Source organism: Otolemur garnettii, unplaced genomic scaffold (genome assembly GCF_000181295.1).
Source record: "Otolemur garnettii isolate 467f Iridium unplaced genomic scaffold, OtoGar3 scaffold00006, whole genome shotgun sequence".
NCBI lineage: Eukaryota > Metazoa > Chordata > Mammalia > Primates > Galagidae > Otolemur > Otolemur garnettii.
Genome location: NW_003852401.1, coordinates 45,097,221 through 45,109,332, shown reverse-complemented (window position 1 = coordinate 45,109,332; position 12,112 = coordinate 45,097,221). Strand labels below are relative to the sequence as shown.

Here is a 12,112-nt window from a genome sequence, read left to right as displayed (position 1 = left end):
ACCTCAGTATATGGGTCTAGTGCCGTACTCACTGAGCCACAGGCACCACCTGATGATGAACATTTTTTATTTACAAAAACAAATCTTGGTCCAGATGTGGCTTGTGGACCATAGTTTATAGACCTCTGCTCTAAATACATTTATCATGCTGTGATTCTGGAAAATGAAAGAAATACAGCAGGAAAAAAATCAATACATAAAACAAAGGCAGTGCTCCCCCTGCCTCAGCCTCCTGGGTAGCTGGGACTATAAGCATGAGCCATGGTACTTGGCTAGTTTTTCTGTTTTTTGTAGAGATGGGGTCAGTCTCAGTATGTTGCTGAGGCTGGTCTCAAACTCCTGGTCTTAAGCAATCCTCCTGCCTCAGCCTCCAAAGTGCTAGGGTTACAGGCGTGAGCCACTGCACCCAGCCAAAGGCACTGTTCTTATTTTATTTACTTATTTATTTTTTGAGACAGAGTCTCACTTTGTCGTCCTGGTAGAGTGCTGTAGCATCATATTTCACCGCCATCTCAAACTCTTGGGCTCAAGTCATTCTCTTGCCTCAGCCTCCTGAGTAGCTGAGGACTATAGCCTCCCACCACAACACCTGCTATTTTTTAGAGACGAGGTCTTGCTCTTGCTCAGGCTGGTTTCGGACTTGTAAGCTCAGGAAATCCACCTGCCTTGGCCTCCCAGAGTGTTAGGATTATAGACGTGAGCCACCGCACCTGGCCTGTCATCATTCTTAATTCTCCTCCATCATTCCTTACTTTCCTGCTGCTTCATTCTCATCCTCATGCACTGCCTCCACCACTTCCTCATCTCTTCTGTTTCCTCCTGCACATTAGCACTCTTCACCTGCTCATTTCAAGTCTCTGTCAATGTCTTACTCACTGGGTTTATTCAGTGAGCTAACCCAGGGGCACATACTGAGCAAGGGATGGTGTCATCATGTATTCCTCGTATCACCGCCACCCGGGACAGGGCTCAACAATCAGCATCTTTATAGGTAGGTCTCTATTGGCATTGGTTCTGACGGTGAATGACTTGAGGGGTGAGAGAGCAAGGACAAGACATCTCAGGGGAGAAGGGATGAGAGTAGAGAGGAAATTCAGAAGGGGTCAAAGTGGACAGGCCAGGACTGCTTACACACAATGGGTGTGCTTGGGCAAGCATGTGAGTGAATGATATGTTTTACAGCCCCAAGTGGATACTGGCTATGTTCTCAGTAGCGGAAGTGTAATTCATAAACTCTGGCTTCCGTCTGTACTTAACACTTTGAAAATCCCACCTTAATTGTGTGTACCCTATGATTACAGACCGTTGGAGACCATTAGTAAATGAACTATGTGATTTCAATCGTGAAATGCAAACTGTCTTGTGAAATGCAAACTTAGTTTCACATATTAATTGCTTCTAATTAAAGAGGAACATTTTAGTCAAATAGCTTTCGGAATTTAAGTGTAGTCAGAAGGATAATTCAGAAATTTGATAATTGCTTCCTCAGCTGCAGCTGTTTGCCTTTAATACAAACACACACTGTGTGTGCTACGATGTGGCTGGGAGGCTCAGAAACCTTTTTGCCTATAGTAGCGGTGTAGACAGCAGTCACTCAGACCTTCAAAAGTCACAACATGAAACAAATGGAGGGAAAAATGACAATAAAAGAGAATGAGAACATCAGACGGGACTCCAGAGATCCAGGTTCTAAATGTGACCCAACAGTTTGCTCATGTTGGGCACAGCATGTCACTTCTCCAGGTTTCCCAGGTACAAGATGGCAAAAGTCTCTTACAGCTCTAAAGCTTCCGTGATTCCTGATGACCTTCCATGATGCCAGGTAAATGAGAACTATGTTGGAAAATTAATAAGAGAAGGGCCAGTGTGCCTATGGACACTTCAGCACCATCACAGCGCGTGGACTATGGGCTGGCAACTGCTCTTGCAGCCCACGGGTTTTCTGAAGGAGAAGGTCTTTGAGCATCTCTTGGCACTGTGGTGCTCTGTTTTTTCCCCATATCTCTTCCCTTATTTTAATAGCCTTTTCTTGGTTTTGGTGGCACTGTTCTTTCCCACAGTTTCAGCCTCACTTTCTGGACATCTGAACTAGTTCTCTCTGACATAGTTCTCTGTCCCTTCATCCACAGCAGAGAGCTTTGTGCTGCTCTCCATTCCTGCCCCATCTTGCTTCTCCTCTTGCTGCAAAAGAGACTCTGAACACGGGTTCACCTACCACAGCTGTTGATTGAACTTAGTAATTATAGAGATGATTCTTTTGGCATCTTGACTTAGCCTTAGTGCTGCAATCCTCATTATTATATAATAACGCACCAGTTAGAACTTGCTCATCAATTCCTCCTCTAACTATAGGATTTTTTTTTCTTTATAAAAATAATACAGGTTATTATTCACCACCCCCTCCCGTTGTCCATTGTGTGGAAAGATAGTGCTGTTTACCGAGGCATTGCCTACGCTTGATTTCTTATAAACTCTTATTTGATTTTATTTTCTTTGCCTTGTTGTGAGCTTACATCCTACTCCTATACCCTCAGCCTCAAGTCCCGTGGATAGGAGGAAGATGACTTAAGATAACACTCTCTAGGAAAAGGGAATGTATGTACAGCTGACCCTTGAACAATGTGAGCTAGGGGTACTAATTCATTTATAACTTTGACTCTAGAAAAACTTAACTATATATGGCCTTCTGTTGACCAGAAGCCTTACCAATAACAGAAGCAGTTTATTAACACGTATTTTGTATACGCATTATACAAAGTACCGCATTTTTATAATAAACTAAGCTAAAGAAAATAGAATGCTACTTGGGGTGGCGCATGTGGCTCAAAAGGGTAGGGCGCTGGCCCCCCCAAAATAGAATGTTACTAAGAAAAATATAAGGAAGACAAAACTTATTTACTATTCATTGAGTAGAAGTGGATCTCCATAAAGTTCTTCATTCTTACTTCACATTGAGTAGACTGAGGAGGAGGAGAAAGAGGAGGGGCCGGTCCTGTTGTCTCTGGGGTGGCAGAGGCAGAAAATCCATATCTAAGTGGCCCTGTGCAGTAGCAAACCAGTGTTGTTGAAAGGTCACCTGTAAAAGGGACTCAAATGTCGGTGCTGAAGATGTGGTGTTGGTTGCCTTCTCCAGATGACACCTCTTGCTGGGGTCTGAGTCCTTCTCAGGGCAAATACTATCTTGATAAAGGTGGCTCCTTCTATAGCAACTCAGATATCTGACTCTATGTTACAACTCACAATAGTACACTTGCTTCCTTTGACCCAAAAAAGTGAATTCCTACAGAGGTGTGAATCAGTAATAAAAACACCCTGCCATGGAGAAAGACTGTACATGCTTTGGCCATGGTAGCTTTACTTGGGGTCATCTCTGTTGTGTGCCCTTCCTGAGGTCTACCTCAGGCCAGAATAACTCTTCAAGATCCTCTGATGGCAGGAGTTGTAATCTCCTGGCAGGGACCCTATGCAGAAAATAGCACCCAACATGCCCCCCATCATGACAAAGGATTAAACAGATGCCTGTTTGAGGCATGTTCTCGTTATGTGCAGCCTTCATTAAAAGTAATTAAAACTTGGCAAATATCCTTTTTGGATGATTAATAGACCATCTCCACTTCTCCTTTTGGGAGGTCAGTTACCAGTTACCAAAAATGAAACACCTGCCTTTACATCAACATGTTGCTGCCTGAAATTAAGCAGGACACAGCTTTCCTAAAGCTGTTAAATACATCTGTGGTGCCCCCCTAAAAAGGGGGGGCCCTTATGTTTACCTAAGTCCTGAGTAAATATGGTGGATTTGGGGACACATATCTGATTGAAAACTTCTCCCTAGGCCAACATTACTAAAAACCAAGTTAGTTTCATTCGCTGTATGTCATTGGTAAGGAATACAGAAATCGAATGGTAATGAATGGTCATTTTGGTGGTGGGAAGCATGTCTCAAAAAAAGCTTCCCAATTTGATTTCCAATTAATGCAATTGATATTTTCATGCTTAGGGAGTACATATTCCTCATGACCTAAATGAACCAGGTTAGCCTTATGTGAGAAATGTCCCACTTAAGGGAACAGAGGCAGGTGACTAAACATACCAGGAGGGAAGAAGATGAGGTTGTAAGGCATAAAACCATGCTTAACACTTCATTATTATTTTTCCCAGGTAAAGTGTTTATTAAGCAAGACATTGTGTTACCCGAACATGTTATTCCTTGGTCGGACTTTTCTGTATTACCTCAAAGGCCTCCAAAGAGGAAGGCATAAAATGTCCCCTGGTGACTACCTTGTCACTTTAGAGATGGAGAATTTTTTTTTTTTTTAAGACAGTTTCACTCTGTTGTCCTGGATAGAGTGCTGTGGCATCACAGCTCACCGCAACCTCAAAATCTTGGGTTCAAGAGATCCTCCTGCCTCTTGCTTCATGAGTAGCTGGGACTATAGCCACCTGCCACTATACCCTAGTTTTTCTATTTTTAGTAGAGATGGGGGTTTCTCTTGCACAGGCTGGTCTTGAACTCCTGAGCTCAAGCAATCCACCCACTGTGGCCTCCTAGTACTAGGATTATAGCCTGAGCCACCTTGCCAGGACCGAGAGATGAGGAATTCTGAGAGGTAGAGTGGGATTAAAGTAGAGCTCAGATGGGGACCCCCAGGATGAGGTTGTTCTGGTTCTCCCTCAGCTGACTTGACCCCATAGCCCATCATTACTGTCGACCTTTAGAAGTTTGGGTGGGACATTTGTCTTAACTTATACATGAGGACATAGGGGCTGCAAGGTTTCAAATAACTTGGCCAAGTCATACTTAAGTCACCTGGAGGACAGGAAACCATTATGGCAGGAAGGGGGAAGCAGGGCCCAGCCTGTGGATCTGCCTCCCCGTTAGGTCAGGAGCCCACGCCTTCTGCTGAGGTCCTTCCTCACAGCTGTGGCAGAGCTCTAAAAAGGGAATTACTCTCCCTGGACTCCCAGACACAAACACAAAGTTCACAGGTCTCGACTCTTTCCCACAGAGAAACATGTGTTTTTGTGGAAAGACCACACAGAGGAGTCGGGATCTCTATGTTGTTTCCAGATCTGGCCTGTGTTGGCTGTGTGGCCCGAATCAGAGTCAAATTATAGAACCATAGCCACATTCGGCTGGAAGAAATTCAGGGATTGCCTTTTCTGGTGCATCAGAATCACCAGGACTGCTCGTTAAAGCACAGATTCCTGGGCCTCACTCCCAGAGTCTGATTTAGGAGCTCTGGGGTGGTGCTGAAGCTTCCAAGGCAGGCTGATTCACTAACCACACTTGAGTAGCCCTGGCCTATGGCCTATGCTACTTTTTTTTTTTTGAGACAAGTCTCACTCTGTTGCCCCAGGCTAAAGTGCCCTGGCATCACCCTGGCTCACAACAACCTCAAGCTTCTGGGCTTCAGTGATCTTCCTGCCTCAGCCTCCCAAGTAGCTGGGACTATAGGCGCCCACCACCACACTTGGCTTAATTTTTTCTATCTCTAATAGATACAGTATCACCACACTTGGCTAATTTTTTCTATCTCTAATAGATACAGTATCACCACACTTGGCTAATTTTTTCTATCTCTAATAGATACAGTATCTCCCTGTTGGTCAGGCTAGTTATGAACTACTGAGCTCAGGTAATCCTCCAGCTAGGATTACAGCCATGTGCCATCATGCCCAGCCTGTGCTACCCTGTCTTTAGAATGACAAGCTTCTTCTTAAGGGCCAGATAGTAGTAAATATTTTATTCCCTGCAGACCATACAGTCTGTGTTGGACCCATTCAGTTGCTGTTGGAGCAGAGAACCAGCCATAGGCAGTATATGCGTGAACAGGTATGAATGTCTTCTGATAAATGTGTAACAAAATGGGATGGGGCCCCGAGGCTGTAGTTTGCTCACTCTCCTAGGACTCACCCATACTTATAGCAATTTTAGTCTCAAGTTATTCCCTACCACTCCTTGCTTTCAGCAGCAAAATAGGGATATTTCTCCATGACTATATGATGAAATCATTGCATGTCAATAAACACTCAAAAATTATTCTGTATTAGATTCATTTAGTCCCATGAAATTGGTGATACTGATTATAATAATTTCTGAATTTGGCTTTATGTTCCCTCTAATTATTGGGCATCATATAAGAAGATTAAGTATGTTAAGAGATGACAGAGGGATCTTTTTTTTTTTTTTCAAAAGAGACAAAGTCTAACCCTGTCACCCTTGGTAGAGTGCTGTGGCATCACCGTTCACAGCAATCTCCAGCTTTTGGGCTTAGGTGATTCTCTTGCCTCAGCCTCCAGAGCAGCTGGGACTACAGGCAACCACCACAACGCCAGGCTATTTTTTTGTTGCAGTTTGGTAAGGGCCAGGCTCAAACCCACCACCCTTGGTACACAGGGCTGGCAGCCCACTCACTGAGCCACAGGCGCTGCCCCAAAAGAGATAATTTTAAACGGTAATTTAGGAACTTTTTTGGTGTCAGAAAATAAAAACTCCTCTATCAAGTAGGACAAGAAAATGAGTGTTTGAGAAGGTTTGCAAGATGAAACAGCGGAGCTGATGATCCGAAAACACTGCCTTTAGAAAGTATTTTAAAGAAAAAAATTCTATAAACAAAGACATAACCAACAAGTTATATTATTTTTATTCATGTTAGAATTTCTATCAGTGTTTGAACATTAATATTTAGAGAGTTTGTACATTTTCACCTTCCAAGGTTTAAAATGAGAACCACACTAGGTCACAAATGGTAACTAATAAACATTTCACAATTGCATGAATATTCACTCGCTCTCACTCTCTTAACACTGTTAAACATTTTCTTTTCCTTGCTGTAATTTACAATGAAAAGTGTGCCCCACTCATGTCTCAGCGAAGTTCCAGACATTATGGATTTCTCACATATAAATTCTTTAAAAATATACTTCTGTCAAAAGACTTGATGACTACTATGTACACTACAAAAATAAATTTTCATATAAATAAATTATATGGCATACTTTTATCTTTGTAATTGAAATGACACAAACTCATTTCCACCAAAACTGGCAGACAATGAGACCCAGTTTGAATATTTATTTCCTTTAATCTCCTTATACTAAAACCTACCATGAGTCCTTAATGTAAATGTTATATACTCTGAACTATTTAACATTAGTAAGCACTCTATACAAATAAAAATTCTGTTCAAAAGTAAAACATAGCTGTAATAGTGTTTCCAATAGAAATAAAATCCCTGCATTTTTTTGTTATAAACTGGCATGACAAATACTGTAGGAAAACAATCTTATGATACAAAATTATAAATATCAGCAAAGTCTTTTTTAAAAAATTAAAACATCCAAATGAACGAACAAGACAGACAAAATAAAACTATTTAAAAAAGGGGGGGAGAGAGAAAAATTCCAATCGCCTGCCAGCCCCTGAGTCCTCCCTTTGCCACTGTGACTACGGGAGAAAGTTCTACCCTGTGCAGAAGTCAGAGCTGCACAGGCTCTGGGGTACCATGAGCTGGGCTCAGGAAGGGAGCACGGAGAGCCGGAGGGAAGCTGACGTCAGAATCATCTCTCTCCTCATCGAGGGACGTTAAGTTTTCTGAGCAGAGCTGGGTGTTAAGGTAGGCAGGCAGTATGACTGACAAAGAGGCACCAAGACAGTGGCAGGGGTATGGCCAGGGACAGGGTCCCTGGCAGATTCTCTCTCTCACACATACACACACACACCTGACAACCACAGATGGCTTCTCATCACATCTTACAGTTTTGAAGCAAGTTTTAGTGTTTGAGGTCACTATACTGCCGGTACTACTAGGGCCCACTGCCTTTGTATCAAGATTCCCATGGGATGCAAGAGGGAATGATGGGAACTGCCACCCATGTGCTCCTCACAGTAGCTTAGGCTTCAGCCCTGTGGGGACTTGGCCCTCTCCTTTGACTTGTCTATAAATAAGATGGTGGTGTTGACTGGAAGGGGAACCGGACACCAAGTGCTTCCTCAACATTTGCTGGCCTCTGGCTAAAAGGTGAGGGAGCCCAAAACTCAGAGCAAGTGGATAGAACCAATACAGAAGCAAAGCTTTAAGAAATAGGGTTGGGTGGGAGGTCTGTCTCTGTACACATTCTTCAGTGCAGTGTATGTAATTAGCACCTTCCGGCTTTTCAATAAATGCTGCATTGCAAGAACATGAATAATGGGGAGATGAGGGAGATGATGTTTGGATTTAAGAGGTGTGCACCTGTAACACTGACACAAAGCAAAGAATCCCGAGGCTGGCTCTTCTCACTCTGCATGCAGCCTCGTAAAGCATGCTCACTATTTATTTTTAAAGATGCAAACAGATCCAGAAAGCCCCAACCAGATGTTCACTTTAGGAGAGGAACTTTAAATTGCAGAGACTCAAAACATCACCTCTGTGTTTACTGTGGGCCCAGAACTAACACAACAGGTTTTCCACCTGATAGCATGGCCATCCTCTCCCAAACATTTTGCAATACAATTTTAAATTGGGATTTGGAGGGGGGCTGTCATATATGTTGTTCACAACACCGCACGCTTTTGAGAGTACACTGGCAAGGCCTAGCTAAGGCTTACCCCTACGCATTTCACCTAATCCTTTAACACCAACAAGGATCAACAGATGCTAGCTCTATACTCTAAGGTCCCAACATCCATCACAACGATCCATGTGAAAGAATATTTCCTCTGAAGCATAAGTTGGGATGTCTGGAAGGCAACCATTGATCTTAAGAGATGCTGTGGACCACGCTGCAAGTCTGGCTGTTCCTAACTTGAAGATTTGAAAGGATGAGGCAGAGGTGCAGGGCCAGCCCTCGACCAGCACAAAGCAATAAAGGTATCCTGACTCGTTCAGCTTGGCTAGGTCGGCATCCACTCAGGGTTACAGACAGTGAAAAGAAATGAAACAGAGAAGACCAAAAAAACCCCAAAATTGTAATACAGTACATTCAGAAATCACACACACACCCAAACACACAGCCAACAAAAGAACGGCACACAGCTTATACCTAGAGAAGCCACCAAGATTAACGTGCTTTCTTCATATCTGCTCATTAAACAACAAAAAAATTATCACGCATAGCGTGTTTGAAAGTTAACAGTAACGTTTCATACTACCACAGGGTTGTGATATGCAAATTTAAAATATTTTAAACAGAAACCTTTACAAAATAATCCTATTACATAAGCAATATTTGCATAGAATTATACAGGTAAATTATACAATATTTAAGCAGCAGCAACATATGCTGAAATTTAAGACTAAGTTAAGCTTGGTTGTGGCACAGAGACCAATGTACAAACGCTGGGAGGGGCCCGACCGTGGCCTCTCCACTCTGGGGCAGGAGTGGAGATGCCCAGATCATACTAGTTTATATCCTTCCTTCGTATATTACATATGTGTACACCTCTTAAATATTTATACGAGTATTTAACAAAATAATACAATCAGTTACAGTGGCACGGAGCTGCTGCCTGGCACAGCAGTTTGTTTCCGTGACTCTGAGCCGTTCTCTTCAAGCAGTTCTACAAAGAAGTGTGTGGTGTGTGGGGGGTTCCAATCTTTGGCCTCTTTGCTTCAGATTTTAATCACCCTTGAAAAGAAAACAAAAAAGGAAGTTAAACTAACAGGCATTATGAATCCATATTTACGACATACAAAAACAGGCAACAGTGATCTGTACTATTAGAAGTCAGGTCAGGATAGAGGGGTGTGGGCAGGAGGGTGCCCCTGGGGTGGCTACATGGAGGGATTCCCTTTGCATTCATTCAGTAGGGCGTTATCACACATACTGTCATAGCACTTTAATAAAGACTGGCAAGCAGGTATAAAGTGACATTGTTCATGTCTTGGTTAAGCTGCACTAACCCTCAAGTTAAGAGGCGTAGGGGTGGGGGAACACTCAATTTGGAACTGGACTGGTTCCCAACAAGTTAGCACTGCCCTGGCCATGAAAGGTCAAGGGGTCCAGGCTGGGATGTGTCAAAGCCCAGGGGCCCCTGGGAGATGTGGCCAAGACCCAGAGGGCGGTCCTCTCTGCAGGGCCTGCCTGCCTGTCCCATAGCACACACCTCAGTTGGCACTGCTTCTCCGGGAACTTTCCTCACATTCCACGTCCTGCAGCTCGATGACTTCCACCTTTGAATCCCTCCTCTCGCACCGGACATGAAAAGGCACGTGGGGGTCCTCGAACAGCCCGTGGTCAGTCTCAGGGTAGCCCTCGTAGCCCGGGCAGAGTCCCCCTCGGGGGTTCCGCCCAGGCCCGGGCACAGGCGGAGGGTGCACCGCAACAGTCACGGAAGCAGAAGCGGTCACAGTGGTGATGGGCTGGCAGTAGCCAGGCAGGGAGCTGCCCATGGCAGTGGATGCTGGGCTCCGAGCATTGTGAGAACGGGCCGCACGGGGGCCCATGCGGTCCCTATTGCTAGGGCCAGAATGCCCTTCAGTAGAAATTTCAAAAGCGTCTCTGCGCGGTCTATAGGGAGGTGGCCGCAAGCCTTCTCTGGGAGGGTCCCTACGGGGCTGCTGGCTTTGCCGTCCTGGAGGCAGGGACCCAGAGTCCAGGTGGGGCTGCTGTCGAGGATTGGAGGGTGGGTGATGCCTGGATTCAGGATGGACCACCTGAGGAAGGCAAGGAAAGTCAGAACAGGCAGGTGCGGTTCCTAACCCCAAGCTGAGCATAATCCCCACTACTCTTGCCTCTTCCTTTCTGGCTTTAACTAAGGGTTCCATCAACCCCAAGGAGCCAGTAGGGACCTTCCACCCACAAAAGAAAAAAGTGTTTTTTTTTTCCTTTGAGACAGAGTCTTACTATGTCACCCTTGGTAGAGTGCTATGGCATCACAGCTCATAGCAACCTGCAACTCTGGGGCTTAATAAGCTATTCTCTTGCCTCAGCCTCCCAGATAGCTGAGACTATAGGTACCTGCCACAACGCCTGGCTATTTTTTTGTTGTAGTTGTTTAGCTGGCCCAGGCTGGGTTTGAACCGGCCACCCTTGGTGTATGTGCCTGGCATTGTGACCACTGTGCTACGGGTGCCAAGCCGAAAAAAAGTGTTCTTTTAATAACCTCCAGGACGTGGCAGAGAAACGCTTTATTTGGAACCTGTTTCCAGGGTTTCTCCAACACCACTGGCTGGACACATGGTTGCTGCCCATAAATGCAGGGCTGTGGTTGGAGAGTACTCAAACTGCTTCCCTCCCATGATCTGTGCCCCCACCCTGCTCAGTGAAAGCAGACCCTGAGCTCTTCAAAAATTGTTACACGTCTGACCCTGGCTAGCCAGAATGCAAGACTCTGGCAAGCCTGCCTATATCTAACCTACACAGTCAAATATGGTAGCCATTAGAGTGTGCTATTTGAGCTTTAATGAACTAAAATTCAAAATCCAGTTGCTTGGTCCCACTGGCCACACTGTAAGTGCATGACAGCTATGTGTGGCCGGTGGGTACCATACTGGAGAGCAGAGAGGGCATTTTCATCTCCACAGAGAGTTCTGCCAGGCAGCGCTGCTCTGATTGTTAGGAATCTGGTCTCTGGGTCTCTATACAAAGCACGGAGCAACACAGTGGCCACATCAATCAAAAGGACCGTGACCAACTTCAAAGTCGTTCAGCTTGTACCTATTTTTAGGCTCCCGCTGAACAAAACCAGATTCACACTGCAGCTCAGCAGGCGCCGTTCACAGGGGGTAAGAGGAGTACAATTTAGGTTATTTGGTTGGCCCCTCTCTCTTTCATGGAAGGGCTGCTCTGGCCTGGGACTGGAATACCCATTTCCTGGAGGGACAGCAGGGAGCCCTCAGTGGAGCAACACAAGCCCCAGAACCTTCTTTGGGTTTTTGGTACTGAGCTCCTGGTCTGGAGGGTTGAGCCCATCCTGGGGAGTGAGGGGCAGAGGAGAGGGCTCCTCACCGCCTTCCTGAATCATGACTGCTAGCTGCTAGGGACTTGGGTGGCTCTCAGTTTCTCCACCCCTTCTAGACACCTGGAATATGACCTTAGAGCCAAAAAAAAGTCTTATGGGAGAGCTTAGGCAATAATAATTAAAATAATTTTCTGGCTCGGCGCCTATAGCTCAACGGGCTAAGGCGCC

The 12,112-nt window shown here is 45.0% G+C and overlaps 1 protein-coding gene across 1 annotated transcript in view; it reads right to left on the bottom strand.

Moving 5' to 3' along the window:
• Positions 1–7,502: 7,502 nt before the first annotated feature.
• PTCH1 (patched 1) overlaps positions 7,503–12,112 on the bottom strand; it is a 79,523-nt gene continuing 74,913 nt past the window's right edge. The window contains exons 23-24 of the mRNA XM_003783001.2: positions 10,088–10,637; positions 7,503–9,609 (exon numbers count right to left, since the gene is read on the bottom strand). Of these exons, the coding sequence (XP_003783049.1) occupies positions 10,089–10,637 (549 nt within the window). The 3' untranslated portion in view covers positions 7,503–9,609; position 10,088. The remainder of the gene's footprint in view (positions 9,610–10,087; positions 10,638–12,112) is intronic.